Source organism: Corvus moneduloides, chromosome 16 (genome assembly GCF_009650955.1).
Source record: "Corvus moneduloides isolate bCorMon1 chromosome 16, bCorMon1.pri, whole genome shotgun sequence".
Classification (NCBI taxonomy): domain Eukaryota; kingdom Metazoa; phylum Chordata; class Aves; order Passeriformes; family Corvidae; genus Corvus; species Corvus moneduloides.
This window is the reverse complement of record NC_045491.1, coordinates 14,598,691-14,622,899: the sequence shown is the minus strand read 5'-3', so window position 1 is coordinate 14,622,899 and position 24,209 is coordinate 14,598,691. Positions and strand designations below refer to the sequence as shown.

The window sequence follows — 24,209 nt, the reverse complement described above, 5'->3', positions numbered from 1 at the left end:
TGATGTGTTTTTACATATGTTTTCATGAAAGCCTGTAAACACAAAATAAAAAAGTTTGGCTTCCACAGAGGAGGATTAATAAATCTCAATGACATTCCATAGAGGGGGAAAAAATAGAAAGTTAATGAAAAAAACAAGCTTCAAAATTAAAGAAAATAAACTCCTCTGATTTGTCACAGATGCTAATTAAGGAGCCAGAACTCTACTATTTTATAAACAGTCTAAAATAATGAACTTCTAAAATGAGAAATAAATTGCGTTTGGGGTAATGACACTTTGAAACCACTAAGCTGACAATCTCATGGAGAATGTGATGAAATGCAGTGAAAAATGCTCTTACATTTAGAAGGTCAGGATTGGTAGGGTCTAAAAAACAGTCCCTGGCAAGGAAAGTAAAGATTGAAAGAATAATTTGTTTTAAATGGGATTGAAAAGTGAAAAAAATGAAGGCTCATAGAAATGAATACTTTCTTGTATGTTGGACAGCTGACAAGTAGAATGTCTTGCACATGCATCACTTGGAAAAAAAGGGCGAGTTTTGTATGGCAAAAATGGTGTGGGATCCATTCAGAAGAATATTCAAACATTTAGAAATAAGCAGAAAGAATATAAGATGCCCTGATTAGAGACAGAAGTTCACATTTGCCTACAGGGTTTGTTTTCTTGTGTTTCCCTAAAGCATTGGCTGTTGGCCACTGGTGCTGTCAGAGGTTAAATAAATTGTTATTGTTTGGATGTATTGTGTTAGACTCATGTTTTTGTATGAGTGGCTGTGTTGTCATGGTAAAATTTGGAGGTGAACAATTTCTCAAAGTGAAAAAGTTGCTGAAATGAGAATGCCTTGGGGAAATAAAAGTTTTGAGAAATTTTTCAATGGGATAGAAAAAGGAGGAGGAGGGGAAACCAACCTTTACTTTCCTCAGCTTCAGATCTTTCTATGAGTAAAACTATTTTATTGGAAGCAGGGAAGCACCAGCTGTAATTACAGATCTTTTTTACATGACTTCCTTTGCTCGTATTTATAAGACATACATCCTTTGATCTACTTTAAAGAGGAGTTTTTGGGGTCACACTCACTGCATGGTCTGTTTTCCAGTAGAGAACATGCTGAGCCTCTCCTCTTCCAGACTTCTCTGCAGGAGTTTTCTTGGTCTTTCTTCCCAGCCTGGTCTGCAATCATCTTTTCTCTTTTTTTCCACTGCCTACCCTACTAAAATACAGGGTACTCCAGCAGCAATGGAAAACATGCTGGATAATATCCCTTCATTTTAAAAATGCTCTGGAGCTTTTAGGTATTATTGCTTGTGATGTTGGCCTATTCTGTTTCACATGTCACTGTTCAGTATTTTATGAACCTGAACTTGAGTCTGATATTATCATCAATAGTGTAAGTTTTGGGTTACTTCAGTATTGGCTCTCCTGATTCACTCTGACAGTTTGAGAGACATTACATTTTTCTTCAGTGGAAACCCATTTTGTGCAGTATTTGGAGAGGAAAGAAAAATACACTTCTTTTGTTGCAAAGGCACAAATGTTTTGTCTGTGTGGAAGGGAGATGTTATTAGTGATGTTTTCCTTACCTTTCAATTCAGCTCACGTTTTCCCCTGTAATTAGTTTAGTTTAATTTACCTTTGAAGTTATTACTTCTTTCCCAAAAAGAAATGGTTAAAATTTTGCAGCAGCCTGCAAGCAAAACTTGTCACAGTAAATGAATTCTGTTTAGTTCAGAAAAGCTTCAAATAATGCTATTTCAGAATTACAAAGCAGTGTGGAAGTTCCATACCAGGATTTTTATACCCCCTTTGTACAGCTCTGATTTAAAATCTCACTTTGGTTTGTGGTTCAAGCTGTGTATGCAGGCTTGAAAATTGTAGAGTGAATATGATATTTATATTTGAATGTGTGGCTGAATGAATGCCACTAATTAAAACTGGCAAGAAATCCTTCAGGTGGATGAGGACAGAATGCCTTTCCTGTCTGGATAATCCTGTGTAGTGTGGCTGTGCTGTGGAGCTCTTCAGCCTCCAGGACTCCAGACATCACTTCTTTGGTAACCTTGTCCATGACTCTCATAACTTTTCACAATGTTGATTATTTTGGCTGTTCTGCTGATCTCAATCTTTTCAGCAATCATGTGGAGGACCAGGATGTACGAATGATGAATGAAAATGAGATTGTCACCAACAGCAAAAAGAAACAAGTTGTGGCTGATCCGGGTAAGTTCTGTCTTCCAGGCTTTTCTTCTGCTCAATTCCTGCAGGCACAGTGTGGATAATGACCGTTGTTATGGACTTAAACTGGGAAAAGTGGGGAGTCTTATGTATATTTAGCTCTACTTTTTCTGTCACAGAAAGACAAACTGCAAATTTCATCACCTGGTGGGTTTCTACTCTGTACCTAAATCTGAAAGGGGATGATGTGGTTGTGGCTTACAGCACCACAAATGCAGAAATCCTCAGCAAAGAAACTGGCTGAAGATAAATTGAAAATGGCTGTTAATTGTGCAGGTTCATTGACAGCTTTTGGAATAATAGGCTCATTGCATCCCCACTGGCCTTTTGAGCAGCTTTAGAGATGGTGCAGATGTGTCTGAGAATCAGCTGCTTGATGCTCCTTGAGCAAACCCAGAATCACAGTGAGTGTAACAAGGGGGAAAACATGTTGACTCTGTTCCTCCCACTGTCTTTCTGGTTGGTCTTTTTGCTTACAAAGTGATAATTAAAAAGACAACCTCTCTTTTTTTTCCCAAGGAGAAGGAGTAGATTGTATTTATAGTCTGAGGAAAGTCGTTCATTGTAAATTACTCAGAATAGCTCCCTAAATACATCTCAAATTCTCAGCCAAGCTGGTATATTCATGATTGGTTTTCTCTCCTGAGCATGACACTTTCTCCAATTAGTTGTCTAGAAAGTGTTACAGATATTATTTGATGGCTTTTAATAACAGTTCTGTAGGAGAAGGATTTGAAATGCCATTGCCTGTAAAAAACCAGCTTGAAAGTTATTATATTTAACACTAGCCTTGTCAAAAGTGTCCTGGACATCTCTGTGCCCATTGGAATGTCATCCTGGGTTCCAGAGCAGACCTGTCCAGTAAAGAACAGCTGTCATTGCCATGGCCATCACATCTTTTCCAGCATGAAGGACACAGAGCCTCTGAAGTCACCAGCTGAGGGTGGCCTGTTGCCCTCTGTAGTCCTGGCTGGTATCAGCCACAGGGATTGTTGATCACACATTTGTGAAATGATTTGGGTTGGAGGAGACCTCAGGGGGTTCCCTCCCTGAGGGAGGGTCCAGCCTCCTACTCAGGAGAGTGTCAACACTGAATTCAGAGCAGATTGCACAGGAAAGCAATTCCATGGGACTGTGAAAAAGCTGGCAGCACTCACTGTCAATGTAAGAAACATCACCGAAAAGAGTAGTTCGGCTTTATTCTGGGGTGGAAAGGGAAATGGGCATTTTTCTTCCTCGTTTTACTCATTGGTTTCACTGTTAGCCTACAGTCCTAAAGCTGCACTTCATTTTCCCTGACAGCTCTGCGCCCCAAAACCTGCATCTGTGAGAGAGGACTGCAGAGGAGGAAAAGATAACAAGGAAAGTCCTGAATGCATCCGGCCCTAAGTAGTTGCAATCGAGATCTGCAAAATATGCATTTCCAAATGGAAGATTTTCCATGTCTGCTGCTGCTGAACCACATCCTCTTGTGAGAGGCAGTTTTATTTGCTACAGGAAGTTTTCTTCAAAAAGAAATCTAAAGCATGAATTCAGTTTCCTGGGGTTCTTTTGGTCATGATCTGTCTGAATTTTCTCCCTTATCTCTTAACTGAAAATCCAGGGAAGAAGGAACATAAAGGAGAGAGTGAGAACCTTTCTGCTGACAGCTGTTCTGCCAAGTACTGTGAACTTAGGTTAAGCAGGATGGTCCACAGGTTTTTTAGATTATTTCTAAAGCTTTTATTCCTAGGTCCTAGCTGGATGATCACGAAGATCCTCACTAGAAGGTGTTGCTTTATTTCTGATGCCTATAAATAGTTCTCTGGGAAATGCACTTATTAGAGGAAATACTCTTTAGCTATCTGTCTCTGGGCATGTTTTGATGCCAGGGCTGTCTGTAGGAGCTGACACTGTTTCTGACACCTAGACAGGTTCCACTGGGCTTGCAGAAATGTGATGGATGCTTTTAGGAAATGGAGATCAGGAAGTGGGTTTATCAAGGTTTAATAAGTGCATTTCAGCTGTCACCTTTTCATGTTTTGCAGTGAAATAATTATTTCTTTCAGCATTTCACTACCATGGAAAAAGCAAGTGAGGTGTTTTGCCTGGAGTGCCATTGACAGGCACTCTGCACATCCTTCAGAGTCCTGCTACAGGGCAATGTTTTTTCCTCCTATTTTGCCTGAATTTATATGAACAACGAGGCCATGCCTCTGTGCTGCACTAACCAGATGTTGCCAGCAACAGATCATCACTTCTGAGAAATGGTAAATGCCTTTTAATTAGCAGAAGGTAAGGAGAGAAATGCATTTTTAAACAAAAAATACCCTGCACATGTAGTAATTTAAATAAAAACTCTAACCAAATAAATATGCTGCAGGATTTGCTATGCAAATGTACTTTTCCCTGAAAACTTGGTGTTCGTGACAACCTGTACATTTCTTCCATGGATTTTCATTTAGAACTTTCTCATTCCAACCCAGGCCAGTCTGTGATTCTGTGATTGTTTCCAGAGAGAACTGAATGCTGAAGTCAGGATGTGCTTTTACACATAAACCAGAGATACTGGTGCAGCTCAATTTGGGACCAAACTGTGCTGCTTCCCTTTCTGCCCTGTCAGGAGTGTAATATTTTGTATATTTGCTTATTAAAACTTCACTGCTGTTGCCTGAGCTGAAAGGACACAAGATAACAATGCGTTTCCCAGATTTCTGTGTATTGATGGAGCAAAAAAATGTATTTTGTACTAAATACAAAACTTTACTTTTAAATGTAAAATAGTGTGTGTGAGTACAGTGTACTTTGTTGAAGGACTCTTCCCAAGCTGCACTGACTAAAGAACCCTCAGTTGTTCTGAGAACTCTCCCCTTGTTTGTTTCTGGTGTAGTTCTACCAAGAACCAAGTGCTAATTTTTGCTCCAAATCATATGACAGGCAACTCCAAATGAAAAATAGGAGGAGCTGAGAGGAGGGATAGTGGAAGTGCTCAGAGCAGATATAAATGTCTGTGTTTGGAAGGGGAGAGGGTGTAGCAGGGCTTTCAAGACTTGAGGCACAATCACAGATTCGTCATGTGGGCAGTCTCTAGATGGGATGGGGCCTGTCACATTGTTTGTTCCTCTAAGAAAATTGCATTGGGTGTGCAGAGAAATGAAAGCTGCTGTGTTTCCTGGGACTAAACAGCATCTTTCTTATTGATCTGGAAAGGTGTGAGGCTGAGAGGACTTCCTGTTCTCACCTGTCTCCTCTGTCTGGAGCATCTCAAGTCCCACATGGTGGACTAATGATTTTTCAACCCCAATGCTCCAGGCTTTGGAAATTATTGCAAACTATTTGGTGAAGCTGAGATGGGTCACAGTTCTCTTTGTGTTTCTCTGCCACCTCACCGCAGTTGGTGACTGCAGCCAGTTTTCAACACCTTTTCCCCTGGAAATCTGAATGCAGTGCAGCTGGCCTGGCATCTGCCACGGAGTGCAGTGGCTTCAACCTTTACCATCCTCTCCCAGCAGCCTTTGTACCCTTTCAAGAGATTCCCCACAACTGCCACACTGTGGAAAGACCATGATAGTCTTGAAAATATTTTTAAAAATTGTCAAGTTGTAGAACGTCTTCCCCTACAGTGTCTGTGTGTGAAAGAAGACTTTGCCAGCCTGCTGTCTGGGATGACAAAAGCCACCAAGGCACAGCCTAATGGAGTCCTTGGTTCTAGTCAGTCATTCTAGAGAGCAGCATGATGTTTAGAAAATACTTCATTCATCTCTGCGGGGTAGGAACTGTCAGTGTTTGCCCTCCTAATTGGAGCTGAGATGTAATGACCCTTTATATAACCAAAGATAATTAAGAGTCCTAGTCAGCCCTATACACTCAAACATAGACACTTGACTCATTTCCTCAGTGAATCAGGGTTAAAAAAATGGGTTTATTCCATTTTTCATCTTTTTTTTTTAACTGCTCACAAGTACATTCATGTCAGACTGGCATTTACAGGAGGGACAAGAGGAAGAGTAAACATGCAATCAAGAAAATCCCCACGGAGCACTTGAGTCAATGTCAGGCACAGTTTCAGCAGGACTAATTCAGCAAGGATGTGCCCAGTAACATCATTTGACATTGTGAAAAGCACAGCAAAGGAAAAGGAAGGATTAATATGAATTCTTGCTGAAGACTTTGATGTAAATTAATAAACTTTCACTCGGTTTCAATATCTGGGCCACGCAAAGACCTTTATGCCATGGTTGCTCACCTTTACCTGTTGTGATTGGATTTAAAGGGCTTGGATCAAGATGACAGAAATGAGTTTGTTTGTCCCACAGTGACACTGAGAAAGGCAGAGGATAAAGAAATAATCTGTGAGGAAGTACATGCCAGGCTGCCTACTTTCTGATCTAGAAAAAGATATTTTTGTCAGTCTTCACAGTGAAATCTGAAATGCCTGGGAAGGCCTGCAACTTTTCAATTTCTGCCTTTTTGTGCTTTAATCCGGGAGCATTTCAACAGCAGGGAGAGGCACCTGTCCGTGGATAAGGGAGCAAGCAGTGATGCAGGGTGTAAAGGGCAGCATAGAAGACATGGAAACTTGTGTATTCCTGAGTCAGGGCACTCATCCATGAGCCCACAGGAGCTACATCCAGCAGCTAAATTAAACTGAGCCCTGCTCATGGCTTAGGCTGGACTGGGACATGAATTGCACTGCAGCATCCTGCTCAGGTGGTGCTGTTCTCTGTAAAATTTCCTGGTCCTGCTGGATTTTTACCATGTCCCTGGTGTGTCATTGCCCTGGTGATGCCCAGCCCTACCACGTCAGGGATGTGTGCTGGGCTGGTGACACTGACAGGGCCCATGAGTGGCTGTTGTGAGACTGGATGGAGGTCTTGGAACACCCTGGAATGGCCAGAGACAGGACTTGCTGCCAGTGAGGCTGTGAGGGGGAAAGCAGTGCGTGAGGGAAGTTGAATGGGGAGTTTTAAAGCTTTCTTAAGTTTCCAGGAAAAGCTCACTTCCCAGGAAAAGCAGAAGTCAGGTAGGAGCAAACATGAAGGGCTGTGTTGACATCTGGGTTCTGCCACATGCGGGGGATGAAGTCAGCTTTCCTTTGATTGATTGGTAAGAGAGGCAATCCCCATTCCCTCCTGCTTTCTGCTGTCCTCACTGCTGGCTGCAGCTCCACACCACCCTGGGGAATACAGCGAGTGATGGGAATCCAAACCTTGTGTAGGGTCCCTTAGGCTGCCCTCTGTGTTCTGGGGCTGCTGATCCAGGAGGCTGAGCTCCAACAGGAACTGCTCTTCTGGTAAAAGTCACTGAAGTAGTCAAATCTCTTCCAACATTCTTCAAAAAACGTAAACTCCAGCACACACCAGGTAGTGATGGATTCACCATTGTCCTTCACCACATGCTGCAGGTACTGAACCTGTGCACACTGCAGCATTTGAGGCACCTTCCTGGGTTCCTTTTTAGCTTTTTTTCCATCATGACTATCTTTTAGCTGCATCATTATGCTTAGAAGGTCAATTTGTCTGTCAAATCCATTGTGAAAGTGCTGCTCAGTCACTGTTCTTTGCCTTGCTGGTGTGACCAACCTGTTACACTCTGCAGATGTATGTGCTCAGATGTGTGGCAAGATTAGTTTCCTTTCTTATGTTTCCCACATGAAGGGTACCTCCTCTCTGATCTGGGGTGTCTCCCACTCCTGTGTCACAGCACCGTGGCTCCTGTTTGTGTGGGGTCCCTATTTTTGGGGATGGCGGTGCTGTGTGTCTGCCTGCTGGGCTGTTGTCTGCCCAAAAATGCTCCAGGAGAGCTGTTCATTTTGGAGGTGTTTCCTCTGAAGACAGAGAGGGGGGGTGTGACACACTGTTTGCTTCCCTCTGTGGGCTGAGGCCCTCCTGTTCAGAGCACAGGAAGGGACTTCCTGGCTCAGTGGCCTCTTTGCCCGTTTCTGTGACTATTTGCTTGTTTGCTGAGAAATGACTTACAGCCCATGTGAGACACAAACATCCCTTTATCACACAGCTTGTATCACCCTAATGGAATTCTGTCAGCTGAGGATAAAATGTGGACTAAGAAAGCAATTATAGAGTGAATCTCCAAGCTGCAGGAAGAGCTGAGAGATGGGGACCGAGTGCCCAGCTGGAGTAATTTCTTGTCCAACTGGCCTCTAAATCTTGGGAAGAGATCAATTTTCCACCCTTGTCTGACAGCATGAGCTCCCATCACCCTGGCTCAGGACCCTGTGAAGTGCTGCAGTGTTAAGATCTGGGCCCAAAAGGAAACATTTGCAATTGGTGACTTCCTTCTTATTGGCCTAGAAATTACTGGAGAAGGGGGAAATCAGGCTGTAGACCTTCTGTCTGACACCTCTCTGGTGTTCCCTTCCTGAGCTACTGGCTGAAGGAGAGGACTGACCATCCCACCGAGCAGCAGGGTAGGAGTTTCCCAGCCTGGAATACTGCTTCCAACACCCTGTAAGCCTCCCATGGCTCACTGCTTTGGCTCTAATTAGGAGAGGAAAACATCCACCTCATGACCTCTGAGCCACCTTCCCCAGGTGTTCTGGTTATTTCTGGAAGGTCTCAATTATGCAGTGAGACCACAGTGAGATCCTGCCTTTAGCTTTCAGCTCGCTCAAGGTCTCTGGTGTGACTAAAATCAACTTGACTCACAAACTCTTAGTGTTGGGCTCTGTCCTACTGCTCATGGGACTTCCAAAAATGCCAGCATGCACAGCTTTTGTGCCATCTGTGGAAAGAGGATGGGCATTTTTGGGGAATATAAATCCAAGGAAATATATCAGACAGATACAATTAGCTCACGCTCAACTCTTCCCTCTAAGATATCACAGAAGCATTAGGGATGGAAAAACCTCCAAGATCATTGAGTCCAACCTGTGACTGATCACCACCTTGTCAACCAGACCAGAGCATTCATAACTCCTCAGTTACAAAAGCAGGCAGGTCTCACACCCAACTGTAAAATCAAATATCCGAAAGAATGATGGAGGGAAACAACATTATTAAAGAATTACAGGAGTTTAGTGGCAGCAGTGTGGCACCTGAGGTAAGGTCCTGCTTGTGCAGGAGGTACATGGAATGGAGCTTGAGGAGGATAAAAACACAGTGGGAGGGGATAGGAGCCAGCATGTTTCTCAGAGAAGATGCTGCAGGATGTAGGAAGTGAAATGCAGCAGTGCTGGTTGGGATCATGGAATTTGTCATTTCAGAGCTCCATTGCTTGTTTTCCTCAGCTTCTCTGGATCTAACTGGAAAAGGAGCTTCACACTGGATTTTGACAGAACATCGTGCTGGGCTAGGCATGTGAAGGTGAATGTCAGGGAATGCTAAAAGAACTTAGAAATAGCCAAGTCTCCTGCTCAGCAGAGGAGCATTGGCAACCTGGAAGTCTTCTGGCCCTGCAGGAGCTTGGGGTGGGAGCAGTGGAAGGGGAAGTTTTAGGTCTGGACACTGCACCTCAGAGCCATCATAAGGGCCAGGAAGAGACTGGAACTCAGCTGCTGCCTCCTGAGAGAGGGAGGGAGGTGGGAATTACAGACTGAGCTGGTGTCCAGACTCTCCCCAGCCAGTGCAGCTGGAGCTGAAACAGAGCTGCAGAGCAAGTGTGGTCAGCAGAAGGGAAAGGGAACACAGAGGAAGCTGCTGGGAGGGTTTCTCAGGGAAATGACTCCTCACCCAAGGGCACCATTTTGCTGGGGGAAGAGAAGGTTGCTGTGGTAAACACACCGAGCCAGGACAGATGAGCCCTTTTATCTCTCACTGAGAATTCTCTTCTGCCTAACAGCGTGAGCTGGCTGCCAGAACAGAGGTTTCTGTGTGAAACAAGCTGGGGAAAGAACTTTCATCTTGAGCAGGAAACAGCTTTTATGTCTCAGCAGAAAGGGCCGGGGGCCGAGGGAGCCCCAGCACAGCAGGAGGATGCTCTGGCCAGCACAGGGTGCTGGGACATGGTGGGGCTCAGCCCTGTAACACCCCAGTGGGGCTGTTCCTGCCTCTTATTATTCCTGGCTCTGTGCTCCCATTCATCAAAGGTGTTCCTGACTGCTTTCTGCAATTACACACCTTTTTTTTAACCTTACAAAAGTCAGACCAGGTTACACAGAGCTTCAATTGGTTTGGCCTGGAAAACCTCTCGGGATGGAGGATGCACAGCCTCTCTGGGCACTCTGTTTTAATTCCTAACTGTCCTAATAGGGAAAAAGTTCTTCCTTTGACACGTAATACCCTGTAATTCCCCCGCCCTGATTAAAGGCCCAGATCAGCATGGATAAGACTTCTGGTATTGCAGAAAGGTCATCTCTGTTGTTGTCATTGAGCTGTGTAATAATAAATTCCATCTCTCAACTATAATTTCAGATTTGCAGATTAGCAGAAGTCTTATGATCTGCCTCATTCCTGGTATGCTGGAGACACTGCTAAAAATAGAGTAAGTAGCAAAGCTACCTGAAATGGTCTGAGCCTAAACAGTGGTAAAAACTAATTTACAGTGAATGTCAGTTCTGGCTTGTTTCCAAAGGAATGTTTTGGGATGGCTTGCTGTATACTGGAAATTGTTTGGTAAGGATTAGTTGGTGAATAGATAAATCAAAGTGACATTTCCATTACCAACAGGAGATCTGTCTGTGGCCAGAATTCATGGGGAAGGATGTGGGATGATAGTATGACTTTTCATTATGTTTAATATTGTCAGAGAAATTAAATATCCACTATTATTCATCTCTCTGGGGTAGTAACGTATCTGAATATTAACACAAAATGGGAGATCTGATCAGAACCCACTGACCCAGCAAGACATTGATGTGTATTTTAATCACTCTCTTTGGGCCACTCAGATAATTTACTCTTCATAATAAATCTGCAAGAAGCTATGATCTGCATTTCTCAGGGCAGTGCTTGGGAGGATCAGTGTTCTGTCCTTGTGTTTGTGTGAAGCCCTTTGGGATGGCCTGGTGTCACTGTTGTTCCTGGGGGAGCAGCATTAAGGCCCTCAGGACATCTGCACCTTTGTCACCTGCCTGTGGGTTGGGAATAAGGGTCCAGAGATGATTTATAGGGCACTTGTTTCCCTGTCAGACTCCAAGGAGGGGAGAGGTCCGTGGAGGAGGGCTCCAACTCAGAGTGGAAAAGTAACCACTCACAGAAACGGATGGATGTGAGAAATGGAGAAGCCTCTCGGGAGGCACTTTCACCTTGGAAAACAAAGATTGTAGATTTATTGTGGAAATTTCTGAAGTCAGGTTGAAATGGAGTGTGCCAGAGGCACTGGGTGTATAAATGTGTAGAGAACACATCGTGAGGAGCAGGCATTCAGGTAGGACTAATGGCGAAGGCGTTAATTGTAATTAATGGCACTGCCCAAACCCTTGTGACTCAATTCAGGATGGATGATACCCATAGTTGATATCAAGATGTAGACAGTTACCTAAAACTTGCTGTGCTGTATTTTAGTCATAAAGCAGAAGAGCTGGTGGACTTGTTTTGCATAAAGCATTTGCATTATGCAGGGATATTATTATTAACAGTACGAAGGGGTAACCCATGAGGTCATAAAATGCATGGTTCAGTGAGTGACTTTGACTGCAATTATGCATTAGAGATATTAATGAGAAGGCTGACAAATGAATTGGTGATGCATGTAGATCTAACCCCAGCAAAGAGCCCTCCAAACCAGTGCTACAAAAAGTTTGCCATTTATCTTCTTTATCCACTGATGCAGATGTAAATTAAGTTCTTTTATCTGTTGTTGTTGTTGTTGTTGTTGTTGCTGTTAGAAGTTTGTTTTTATTGCAATGGTTTAGTTTTTGCAGCACAGTGTTTATTATTCAGGTTTTTTTACTGGAATGCTGTCTGATCAGAGGGGTTGGACAAGCTGACCTCCAGAGGCTCTTTCCAGCTGAAATTATTCTGATTCCAGGAGCAGTATGCATCAGGACCCTCTGTTTAACATAACTTATCTGTAGAATCTGTTCTGCCAGCTGAAGCCCATCGAGCCACAGCGGGGGGGATATTAATAGGTTGCTTATTTAATGCAATCAATCAGTGCAAACTACAGATTGCCTGAGGCTGGAAAAGGTATCGTCGTCCTCACACTTCTGACCAGACATCTGCTCTGGGAGATGACACAGGGGAGGGCAGCCTGTGCCACGGCTCTGAGGCCCTCAGGATACAGGCAGGGATGGATGCCTAACAGCCAGCACGTCCCTTGAATGAGTGTGATACTAATGGCTGCAAAATAGCAAATGTAATGCCTGTGGTTAAGAGGGAAAAGGAAAGAAAGTCATCTGGTCGGGTATTGGGTATTCAAGCTTGAGAATATGTGTTCAAGGAAAAAAGAATATTTTAATGAAGAGTAGACAGAATGCAACATGGATTTAGAGGCTAATTTTTCACTGTGTGTCTGATTGCCTGCCCTGCCTGTCTCCATACAAGTGGAGGTGATAACATTTTGGAGAGAAGGCTAATCTATGCTAAGGAGCCATGCAGGCAGGGTTCGAATCAGTGTGAATTGTCCAAGAATGGCTGAATCTCTTTAACTGTCACAATAATGGGGCTGTATAATTGCTTTTCTGTCTGAATACCAGGCAGCAAGACCTAGAGCCTTAAGACAGAGCAAGCTTATAACAGGGCACATTCTGGCAAGCGCGGGATGTTAAAAATCAACGCCAAAAAAAATTGCTTTCAGGCCTGTATATTTGAGACACTGCTGTCTTGGTTTGGTTGTGCTGACTCAGTTTTGTACTCTGCAGGGAGAAGGGCTCTTCCTGCAGGTGTGGGCAGCCAGCCCTCGCCCTCCTGTTGTGTTAGGAGTGGGTGAACACAGGAAAAATAGGCTGGACACAGAAAAACTCTTTGGGATTGTGGGTAGACAGCTGTGCTTCTCTCCCCAACAAAGCAGCAAGGAAAGCTGAGACTTGTGGAAGGATGAAAGGACTTGGTAATGCACATCAACAAGAGGAAAATGCGTAGAAAATCAGTGGATTTTTCTACCTGTATAAAAATCAGGAAAGGTGCCTCAAGTACAAGGAAAGGGTCACAAAGAGAATGCAGTAACTGAAGACTGAGACATCTTCACAGAGCAGAGCTGCCTTCAGTGGTGTAAATGCAGCAGAGGGAAAGGAAGAATTGAGGAGTCCGTAAAGGACAGGAGGATTGGGTTTGTCCTGCTGCTTTCCTCCCCTTCCCTCGCAGCTGAGCACTTGGGCTGCTGTGGCTGGCAAAGCTCTGGGACAGACTGTAGGGCTCAGAAGGTGCAGATACCTAATAGTAATGTATAAATAATGTATAGAAGCTCTGACAAGACTGGCCAGCTCCAGCTGGATGCAAATAACCTGGAAATTCCACTGGAATAGCTAAAAGCCAGGACCATCAGGGTAAAAGCCCTAATGCACAGCTCCAAAGTGGTGGAGGTGATTCACAGCACAACTGACCCTGTAGAAGGAGATGCTGAAACCTGAAAGGGACCCAGAACTGACACTATGTGACAGAACCAGCCTTGATGATGTAAGGCTAATAAAAATAATTCATGGACTTGTGCTGGATCTGAGGCATGAAGAGAATGAGGCTAAAAGAGAAAATCTGAGCATATTGTCTGGCCTCGTGTACATGAGATACCACAGAGCCTCCTCTTACAGAAACAAATGTGTTAAGGTTTTACAGGCAGGGAGGGCAGGCAATGCAACGTATAAAGATTGATATTGCTAAATGTGTTTTTGTCAGTTCAGTGTCCACTGGAGGTTATGGAAAGCTCCAAAGAGAGACCTCTGAGAGAGCTGGGGGTCTGGTCTGCCGTAGAAAAATAAGTGTGGAGCAGTGCCTGTGTGAGTTCTGCAGGAGGAGGATCAGCCTTGTCCCACCCATGTGATCCAAAGGGACGTTTTCCTACAGGAAAGAGCCATGAAAGCAGAACAGGATGCAGGGAGGTGTTTGTGTGAGACTCAAACCCCCTTCCACGGTGCACAGAGCCTTCCATTTGTTTTGAGATGGCCCAGCCTGGGTGATTTGCTCTGAGGGGACGCTGCATCTCCAGTGACTCCGATCATCCTACACACCCCTGTGCCCACCTATGGAGGGAGCTGGCTTTTCCCAGTCCCTTCGGGTGCTGTCACTGTCCCAAGGGCACACGCTGTGTACAGCCCTGTTGTCCCTGGAGGTACCTGGAGGTGCCAGCTGTGGCTGTGGATCTTGGCTGCAGTGTGGCACAGAGAGGCTGTGTGTGTGCCTGCGTCTGCACAGCATCTTGGAAGGGAAATAAATTGCTAATAACAGGGAGCTTAAGCCAAAAAGACCATCCTGCTGAAAGGATGGGAGCTCTGCCACTAAAGCCAGTGTCCCCATGGAGATGTGGCCAGCAGGTACAGAGTGCGTGGCTATGGCCCCTTCTCGTCACCCAAGGTGTCTGGATCTGTGGTGGCACAGGGAATGATCTGCTTTCAGTGTTTTTGTAATTGTTTTTTTCCTCCTCCCTGTTATTTTTGGAGTAAGCTTTAGGGGTAGATTACAGCCCAGCAGAGGGGAAGGTGGGCTGAACTCTCAGGTTGCCTCTTGGCCTCCCTGGGGCCTGGCAGGGAGCAGCAGGATGGATGTGTTCTGGGGTTTGATGTGTTTGTCCCACTGAGACCAGGGAAGTGACCCTTTCCAAGAAGTGTCACTGACTCTGAGAGGGACTGGGGGAACCAGTGGGGCAGGGAAGTGTGGCTGCCACTGGCACTGAGCAACGTAGCACAAGGACATCCCTCCACCCCTCCACTCTCACCTTTACAGAACAGGCTGCAAGGCCAGGCCTGTGGGCAGAACCTGGGGGACAAACTGTTCATCCATGGCATGTTGCTGGTTCCCAGGTGGGGAGGAAGGAGCTCCAGGGCCATTTTCCTGTGTGTCCTCCATGACCAGCAGCTCCCATCCCTTGGCACAGGCTCCATAGCAGTGCTCCCCTTGAAGGACCCTTGCAAGAGACCCCAGCCTTTCATCTGGGTTAACACATCTGAGCTGGTCTGTCAGACCAGTCACCACAGACTGGGAGAGCTGGAGGTCACAGACCTTCACGTGTCTCACCGCTGGGTTGGTGATTTAGGAGCACATGGCAGAGTTTTGTGCCCTGGCCCCCTTTAGCTGAAAGGGGACCTGGGTGGTCTCACCACAGCTGCTCACCACCGTGCCCTGGGTTTGTGCCCCTGAAACCAAGGATTCAGTTGGGCAGAGGAGGGTTTGAAATGCCCAGGTCTCATTCCAGTGCATGTTCAAGTTATGATGCTGATTGATTTGATGTGCAAAGCATTTTTAGACAAATAAATAAAAAAGAACAGGCACTATTTTCTAACAAGTAATGTCATTTAATGAATGATACACTCTAGAAAATAGAAACTACCCAGATGCTGGTTGGTTGGTCTGTTTGGGGCTGGGAGAAGGCCCTTGCTTGGACGTACAACACCTTCTTGGGATTCTTTTGTCAGCATTTGTAGTTGCTGGAAACAAGGAAACGTCCACAGATTGAAAGAGACACTAAAGGAGCAATTGTTTTCTAAAATGTGGGAAGAGTCCAGGATGCCTTCCCACTCTGTGTCGTTGGGCAAGTGGCACGAGGGCTCAGAGCTCACCAGCACCTTTACAGACAATCCGTACCTAAAAGGGACAGACTCAGCCGACGGGACCTAGCACAGTCCAGTCCTCTAAAGTCACTGGAGACCTCGCACTCTGCACAACATCTGTGGGCTCTGGTGCTACTGCACTGCTCTCTGGGTGCTTTTCTGCATGTGTTGTGTCTCTTCCCTCAAGGTCTGGCTGCTAATTCCAGGGAATATGCTTTTCAGAATGTCACAGTAGACCATGTACAGCTCTGGGTCTATTTTGGGCTTGGGCAGGGAGCGGGAGTTGCAGGCCTGCTCGGTGGCTGGGTGCTGTGGCCAGTAGACATCGCTGAAGAGGGCAGTGAGGATCTTGTGGGCAGCCTTGTAAGGGTCATCCTCAAACTGCACCATGGCCTTGAGCTCCGTCAGGGTGTAGCCGTTGTACCTCTTGCTGTCCTCGGCCAGGGGCTGCACCGTCTCACCAATGTGTCTCACCTTCCACTTCAGGCATTTCAGGTCTTCCTTTACATCCTCTAGCTCTTTCTCCATGGCTTGGAATTCCTGTGTGGTTACAAATCTCCTGCCAAGGAAAGAAGTGGCAGAGACAGGGTGGAGTTCAGAGGCTTGGAGGAGTGGGGTCAGCCCAGCTTGCCTGGGGTCAGAGCAGACAGCGGAGGTTTGGGAGGGACATCCTGGCCATGTCGCTGAGCACCATCCCCTGCTCTGCTCTGTCAGGCTCCAAGTGACAGCAGAGCTTCTCTCTGCTGGTACAAGGGAAAGTTGTGCTGCCTCGTTTGGAAGGAAAGGAGGCGCCTGAAAACTGTGCCCTGTTGGAGGAGCTGAGGTTGATGACCTGGCCCAGGTCTGTCATCGGGTCTGGAGAGCTAAATGGGTGTTTGGGGAACAGGGCATTTTGCTTCCTGGATAACAGGGTTTAGTGGAAGAACAGGGTAGTTACTGAAAAACAAACACTGGGGACGTCTGAATCATCAAGATATTTAATTTTTTTTATGGGGGGTTCTTAATGATTCTATACCAACATGGGTCATTTGAGGACTTAGACACCTGTGTGGTCTGGATACATACCTCTCATGATCAGGATCTTCCAGATCTGATTCAAACCCCTTTCCTGTATTCTTTAATTCACTTTTAGAATAGCCAGGAGCCTGGGAACTCTCTTCAGGAGTTGTTGTTGCTGGAGGCCTTGTGCTTGTCCTGGTTGGGGTCAGTGTGTGATCTGAAGCTGAAGCTTGTACGTTTTGTGCTGTGTGAGGACAGAAGGTAGAGAAGGAAGCTGTGTTGATCCCTGGGCTGACTGGAGAGGAGTCAGAGTATTGCTGTGGCTTGGCTGAGCTGGGTGTTAGATTGAGCCTGAGGCTGGCTGGGCAAGATGCTGGAATAGTCCTTGCTCCGAGTGGGCTGGAACACGATATTGCTAAATTTGTATCTCTTTGCTCAAGTGGTTGAGGGTTTGGTGATTCCCCTGGGGCCAATCTAGTGATGGAGGTGATGTCCAGCAGGGTTTGATCCTGAACCATGGAGATCTGGCTGGTTGGTTCTGATGAAAGTGAAGAGCTGCTTGATGTGTTGCTGGAAGAGCTTGACGTAGCGAATGGGGGTATTTTCTGAGCATTATGATCACTCCTGTTCCTCTGCGGGCTAGTGACACTTAGAGCTGGGTGTTGTGAAGCCCTGAAGAAAGACAAACACACACTTTTTCCTCTGGACTGTGCTAAAGGCTTATAAGACAATTTTAGGCCTGTTTTGGGACAATTTTAAGCCTGTTTCCCACAACTGAATTTCCCCGTAGGCTGATTTGCCTCTCGTGTCCTATAAAACCCTCTGCTTCTCGTGATCAAGGGCAAAGCATCTGAGAATAAGGCACATAAATTCAGGACCAGCTCCTCCCTGCTGCCAACTGAGCACTTGTCAGCTATCCTCAGTGTGAGGATCACTGGAACATCCACGTTCTCCTCCCCAAAAGTCACACAGCTCAGCGAGAACCAAGGATTTGGTGCTGGGGAAGGACAGGAAGGGATGAAAGCTACTGGCATAATGACTGTGAGAACATAAAAACCTGGCTGCAGGTGGCCACAGCACCTGTCCCTGACCATCCTGCCCACTGTGAAGACCTGCCTTCCTTCCATGGGCCCTCATGCTTCAGCCTCCTGGGAGCGCTGCTTGGGAACTCAGGGAATTAGGGGATGGCTAAATTTTTCTTAGTTTGTCAATCCTGATGGCAAGAGAGGAAGATGTTCCACCCTAGTGGCCTGGAACTGTGCTGAAAGGTGGGGAATGCAGCTAGAAATGCCTTGACCTTGAAGGGGAACACAAAGGCAACCACAGTGCAGATCATGGTTCAGGATTTCTAACAGCCAAAGGACATGACAAACTTTCGTAGTGATGCCAGGGACCAACTGAGTCTTTCTGTGCATCTGGCGAATTCTCGTGGTGGAAGACAGCAGCAAATCCTGGTCTGGATGGGATGTATGAGGTCCTGTCCTGTCAGCACCAGGGGCCTGAATTAGCTACACAATCACATCTCCACCTCCCTGCACCTTTCTCAGTGTTGGATGCAATTAAACACCAAATATTTAAGGTTCTAAAGAGTATGTCTCACACCTCTGGGCTTCAATAGGGTTAATTTGCTAAATCACAGCTTAATTATCAGGTTTAAATCAAATATAAAGGTTTTATAATTGGAAATGCAGACAGTTACAGAGCTACTGCATAAAAACAAAGCCAAAAAGGAATCATAAAATGGGTTATATAATGGGCAGGAGGGAAAACAAGCACATACATGTCCCAGGGAGCACCTGGGAGTGCCTTGCCTTCTTAACCCGGCTGAACAGGGCTGGAAGGCCGGAATTGTATGAGAAAAAGCTTTTCACCCTGAGGGTGTTCAGACAGTGGGATAGAGGCCAGGAGAGGTATTGGGATCTCCATCCTTGGACATGTTCAAATCTCAACTGGGCAATGAATGAAGCAGCCTGATCCAACCTGGACATTCTGGGAGCACAGGACTGGAGCCCTCTGGGGTCCCTGTCCACACTGTGTTATTCTGTTGTTCTGCCTAACTATGAAAAGAATTTATTCCTCCCCCAGTTCCCCTTTTTCCTCTCACTTTTCTCCCCTCTGGGTCCCACCTCAGCGTCCTTCTCTTCTACTGGAGCCTCTGGGCTGTCCCTTTTCCCACTGACTTTATAGTGCCTGTTGCCGGAGAGTCCCTCATGAATGAAAAGGTTTTTACAGGAAAACCAGAGTTATTTGGCTCAGAGGGATTGCTGCCCCTTCCTTGCATAAGTCAGGGTCGGTAGCTCAGGCTTTGGACCTTTTGGGAGACGAGACAACCCCACTTTAAGGCAATTAAAACAAAAATGCATTTTTGTTGTTAAAATTACGTGTATTTATCCTCAAATATCCCACGGTGTAAAACTATCTGAACCTGAACTGAGAACAGCCCCTACCTCCATTCCAGGGGGAAATAGAATATGCACAATGAAAGGGTGCAGATAGAGTCTGAAAGACTTTGTTTCACATGTTTAGCAGTGTGGGACAGGGTTGGCTTGAAGCGGGGTGGTGGTTTGGGGAGTTTTTTGCATAAATCCAGGATTAGCTGTAGGAGATGAAGCATTTATTGAAAGATGCAATTTAAAAGAGTGACAGAAAGCACTTTTCATAACTAATCCCGCTGAAATTTATATAAGAAGCCTTTCAATTCACCTGTGCACTGGAGGAAACAAAAATGTATTATAAACTGTCAGCTTATTTTGCTTCCCTTTTCCACCCCTTAGTTTTCACTGGCTGCCATGCTCCACCATGGGACTGCATTTACTTTTATCATCATCCTTACTTCAGAAGCAGAAAAACTGGTACCTCAAGAAGCAATGTTAAAGCAAAATGTCAGTCTGGATGTTAGCAGAGGTAAATGAGGACAGAACCGACACCTTTAGCTTTGGAATTTCCTAGTGGGCAAGGCTTTGCCTGCAGACAGGAACGAGATTCCCACTGCTGTCAGTGCAGCAAGGCTGGATCTTCGACCCGTAACCATGGTGCTTTATCAGAGGGGATTTTTCCCCACCTGTTTTTTAATGTGGTGAATCACTACGAACTGAATAAATTACAGGAAGAATTGCAAGACCTGGAGTTGGAATCAATGCTGACATGAAATAGGCAGCTGATTGCAGCTGTCAGGTACCTCCACAAGGAGAAACCTTGGCTCAACTTTGAGCGACACTTCAAATGCGTCAAGCCCTTGTTGTCTGCTGCCTCCCAGCCTGTGCTGCTCAGCATATAAAGCATGTTCCCCGTTGTCACAGTGACCTTGGCTGCCGTCTGTGCCTTGCCCTCTCCAGCTCAGCTGGTGCTACAGAATTTTTGGAGACATTTGAAAGTTGCCTGCACATCCAGCACCACTTTGCTTCCGTGGCGCTTGCGACTGAGGGAAAAAAAACCCCCAGTGGTTATTCTTTGTTTTTTATGAATCATTTCCACCATGCTTTAAACCTAGAGTTCTTCTGATGAACTTGTCTGAATAGAAAAAAATTACACTATGCTTTAGAATGAAGCACTGAAGGGCTGGTTGCATAAATCTCACTGTAGACAGCCGGGGTGGGAGGATGGTAGAGGAGCTGTGGGATGGGCCCAGGGGAAATGCCTACAGGGTGATGACATGAGAATAAAACTATTTTTTTCAAGGCCTCCTCTTTGTCAGGTGACCCTTCTGAAATGCCCACGCTGCCAAAACAGTGACATATTATTTCTTTAACACTGAATTAATTTTGAATAATCTTTCAGTTTTCTACAAGAGAAGCTGGTGTCCTGAACCCTGGGTTTATCTGCCTCAAATAACACCAAGGCTTTTAGCCACAGACAGTAAGAATGTGCTGTTTCCTGCTGAGCTGTTGCTCTTCTGGGCTATTTATCTCTTCTTTGGCTTTGCCACCACACCTGTCCCTCCTTGTCCTTTGTGATATTTCTACTGCCTCTCTCTTGCCCCTTGTTTTATATTTACCATCTGTACCTCTCCCACCTGCCCTGTGGGATCCAGGCTCCTCATATTAATGCCTCATGGTGGGACAACTCTGGAAGAAAGGATGGAAGTGGCATGGACATACAGATGTCTGAAATCAGGGACTATTGCTATCTGGAGCCTAATAACAGTGAGCATTTCTTGCTAATAAATAACTGTGCAACAACAACAACAACAGAATCCTGATGTAAAACTTCTCCTTCTGTATTTCTGTGCAGTGGCTGGAGCATCAAGATCTCCCAGCCCTGCACTTCTGGAAGAAAAAGTTGAGACCTCCAAGGTCAAAAATGACAGCAAATAGGCTTTAAAAGTGTCTGGAAATGCTAAATTTGGTATGTCCGGGGGCATCAGATGTATAGGGGCCAGTGCCATATGTTTGCACAGGAAGGCAGCTTGGGGAGAGCAGAGGAAGCCAAGTTATAGTTAGAGCTCCCTGGTGCTGCTCTCAGCCCAGCTCAGGTAAGTTTGAACCCTGCTAAAGGGGTTTAAAGTTAATAAAATAATTTTCTTTTTAACCCTGTTAAAAGAAAATTATAGTTTAGTGATGGGCGTTAAATGGTTTAATGTAGAATTATCAAGACTGAATAATTGCATTGTCCTGATTGAGGCGCCTCTGGAATCAAGCTTCTGATGGAATTTATAATTTAAGGCCGCTTCTCAAAACGGAGAGCTCAGTCTTGCCAACAGAGGAACCTGATATCCTGCCCTGGCATAAGGCCCTTTGTGCTACCTGTGCTCCCACAGTGCTGTAGGGCTGCTCAAAAACCTTTAACATTCTCTCTTCCAAAATCACCTGGCCAGGTAGTGTTTGTCTTCCACAATCGCTCAGTCTTGTTCTCCTCTTTAGAGCTTTTGCTCTTTCACTCCTCAGCGACACTCCCCCAAGTCCTTTCCTCTCAACAAGGACAGATGCCCTGTTTTGTCTTCGTGGGAGGACAGAAAGATTCATGATGCCTGAGGATGAGCCAGTATTCCTTATCTGCTGTTTGGTTCAGATTAGAACCTCCTCAGAGTGCTCCTGGGTGAGGGCAGCTGGCAGGTCCTGCCGGGAATGAGGCGCTGGTTGAGGTGAGCAGCAGGAATAACTCCAGGTGGTGCCTCCTGGTGTCCTGCTGGCACAGGACCACCCCTGTGTGAAGTGTCCACGAAGTGCTCCCAGTGACCTGCTGGCATTTCCTCTGCTGGTGGCATGTGGCTGCTGGGTTGGTCTGTTCCTGGTGACGTGTCACCTTCTTCCACACTACCCATGGGGTCAGTGTGACCTTGGTGGCTGCTCTGCCTTCAGCCAAGCCCTTCTCAATCCTCTGCTGGCCGTTCTCAATCCTCTGCTGGCCACGGGTCCCTGGCATGGGGAATGTGACAAGGACTGGGAGTGTGGGACCCTGGAACCAGCATCAAGGAGAATCCTGGGGTCAGGCACAGGCCAGTTATGGCTTGGTGGGCTTGCTCGAGGAAGGAGAGGTTCATGTGAGCATTGTGAAGCTTTGTGCCATCCCAAGCAGCAGTAACTAATGGTTTTTCCTCCCTAATAAGCATGGATAATGAGCATTTTGCAGCTTCTATTGGATTTGTAAGTAAACTGTGAACTGAGAGCACGGCTTCACTCCTGTCACTTCATTAATATTGATCTGATTTCATTACAGAAGGTAATGGATGTGAGGCTGAGCCTGATGGAATATTGAGGAATGGCCACTGTTCTTTAACCTGACTCAGGGCTTCTCGTTTGTGGTTTGCTTCCTCAGCACTGTTAGCACTCTATGGGATGAGCTCTGTGTCCTTTAACATTGAAACACCTGGGACAGCGCTGGGCACAGGACCAGCAGAGCCCATTCCTTGGAACACCTATTGTCAAGACTTGTTATTTGTTCTTTGAAACAAAGACTTCTGGACAGGTTTCAATAATAAAATAAGCACATTTGAGCACCTGCCAGGAGCTTGGCAGGTGAGGAATTTTCTCAGGAAACATGACCCAGATCAATTTTGTACCAATAGACATTTTCAGGCCTGTGAGAATGAAGGATATGGATCTGCCTGTGGAAAGGTCCATGACTGACATGACATTTTCAAGGAGCAGGAGTTACCAAGTGAGCTGATGACAAACCGAGCTGGAGAGCAGTGCCAGCACTATCATGCCTGTGGGGACACCACCTGCAGTGACATGGGACAGGAGGGCTGTTCCAGCAGGTCTGGTGAGGGAGCAGGACCCTCAGGGGTTGGGGTTACAGACACCAAGCTTCCATGAGTATGTGGCTGAGATGTGCATCTCAGCAAGACAGAGGCAGCAAAATGCCATGAGGTTTCCAAATTTTAACAGCGCAGAGCCAGCAAGTCACTCTCCCAAGGCTCCCTCCTGCTGAATGAAGGATCACTTGCTTTCTTTCCAAGGAAATAGATGCATGAAACTGCACACATCTTTCCTGGAGAGTAAAGAAAAAGTATAGTATTCAGAGCAGGGCAGGAGCCGTGCTCCAATACTGCTCTGTACATTGAACCACTGATTCCCATAGCTTAAAGCAAGAGCTTTTGCAAACACTGAATAAAAGCACAGCAATTTCCAGAGAAAATGCAAGAAATGGCATTAATTATACTAACGTTATTGTCTACCAAAGCTGCTTTCAATCATTTTTATATTCAATAGCATGCATCATCATGAATTGGTGATAAATATAGATGAAAAAAGGTAGTGATAATGAAAGTTATACAGGTGTAAATTAGAGCATATTTTTAAACTACTATGAAGTCACAGCTTCTTGAGATAACACAAAATTATAGGATATGTGCACATCCTAAATTGAATCCTGGAGAATTCTGTACTGTTCTTATGCTGGTTGGTTATCTCTTGGGCAATGCTGTCTGGGAAGGCAACAAACCTCTATTTCCATAGCTTCCTACTCCAAACCTCATTCTGAGCCCCGGGGAGCCAGCGTGGGGACAGTACAAGCCATTGTGTGCTGGACACATTCGAGCCATGGTCACTTACTATTTGGGGAGCAGCTATGGAGGCACTGTAACCTCAGGTCCCCAGCCTCAGCCCTCTCCTCCTCAGTCCTGGAAAAGAGAATATAGAAGTAGCACCTTTAACAGAAACAAAGGCTGCTCCCAAATGTACACAAACAGAAGGGTCAAAACCAGTAAGAGTCCAACATACCTGGGCTCCTCCATCTATAGCCAGGCCCAGCACGGAGATCGTAATGGGCTCAGGAAGGACTTGGTTCCCCTGGCTTTGCCCCTCTTGGGGAAAGCTCATGTAAAGAGGCCTTGGGTAATAGAAATGAGGGGCTCAGGGCTGCATCTCTCCACTCTTTCCCTCTTCAGGATGGATCTAAGCACCGGGGACCAACAGCATTGTATGTGTGTGTTGGAAGTGGGGATGGTGCTACTGCTGCACCA

At 45.8% G+C, this 24,209-nt stretch overlaps 2 protein-coding genes across 9 annotated transcripts in view; one reads left to right on the top strand and one right to left on the bottom strand.

Annotated features, from left to right (window-relative positions):
- Nucleotides 1–6,416, top strand: part of KIAA0556 (KIAA0556 ortholog) — a 59,540-nt gene extending 53,124 nt beyond the window's left edge. For all 5 annotated transcript variants that reach the window (XM_032125524.1, XM_032125523.1, XM_032125525.1 and 2 more), the window contains 2 exons: nucleotides 2,129–2,217; nucleotides 3,535–6,416. In XM_032125524.1, coding sequence (XP_031981415.1) covers nucleotides 2,129–2,217; nucleotides 3,535–3,590 — 145 coding nt within the window. In that variant the 3' untranslated portion in view covers nucleotides 3,591–6,416. The remainder of the gene's footprint in view (nucleotides 1–2,128; nucleotides 2,218–3,534) is intronic.
- Nucleotides 6,417–15,530: 9,114 nt separating this feature from the next.
- Nucleotides 15,531–24,209, bottom strand: part of GSG1L (GSG1 like) — a 56,472-nt gene continuing 47,793 nt past the window's right edge. For 2 of the 4 annotated variants that reach the window (XM_032125533.1, XM_032125532.1), the window contains 2 exons: nucleotides 16,874–17,479; nucleotides 15,531–16,367 (listed from right to left, as the gene is read on the bottom strand). In XM_032125533.1, the coding sequence (XP_031981424.1) occupies nucleotides 15,941–16,367; nucleotides 16,874–17,479 (1,033 nt within the window). In that variant the 3' untranslated portion in view covers nucleotides 15,531–15,940. Of the gene's footprint in view, nucleotides 16,368–16,873; nucleotides 17,480–21,612; nucleotides 23,237–23,799; nucleotides 23,868–24,209 lie in introns of those variants that run through there. The other 2 variants (XM_032125534.1, XM_032125535.1) reach the window with 2 other exon arrangements.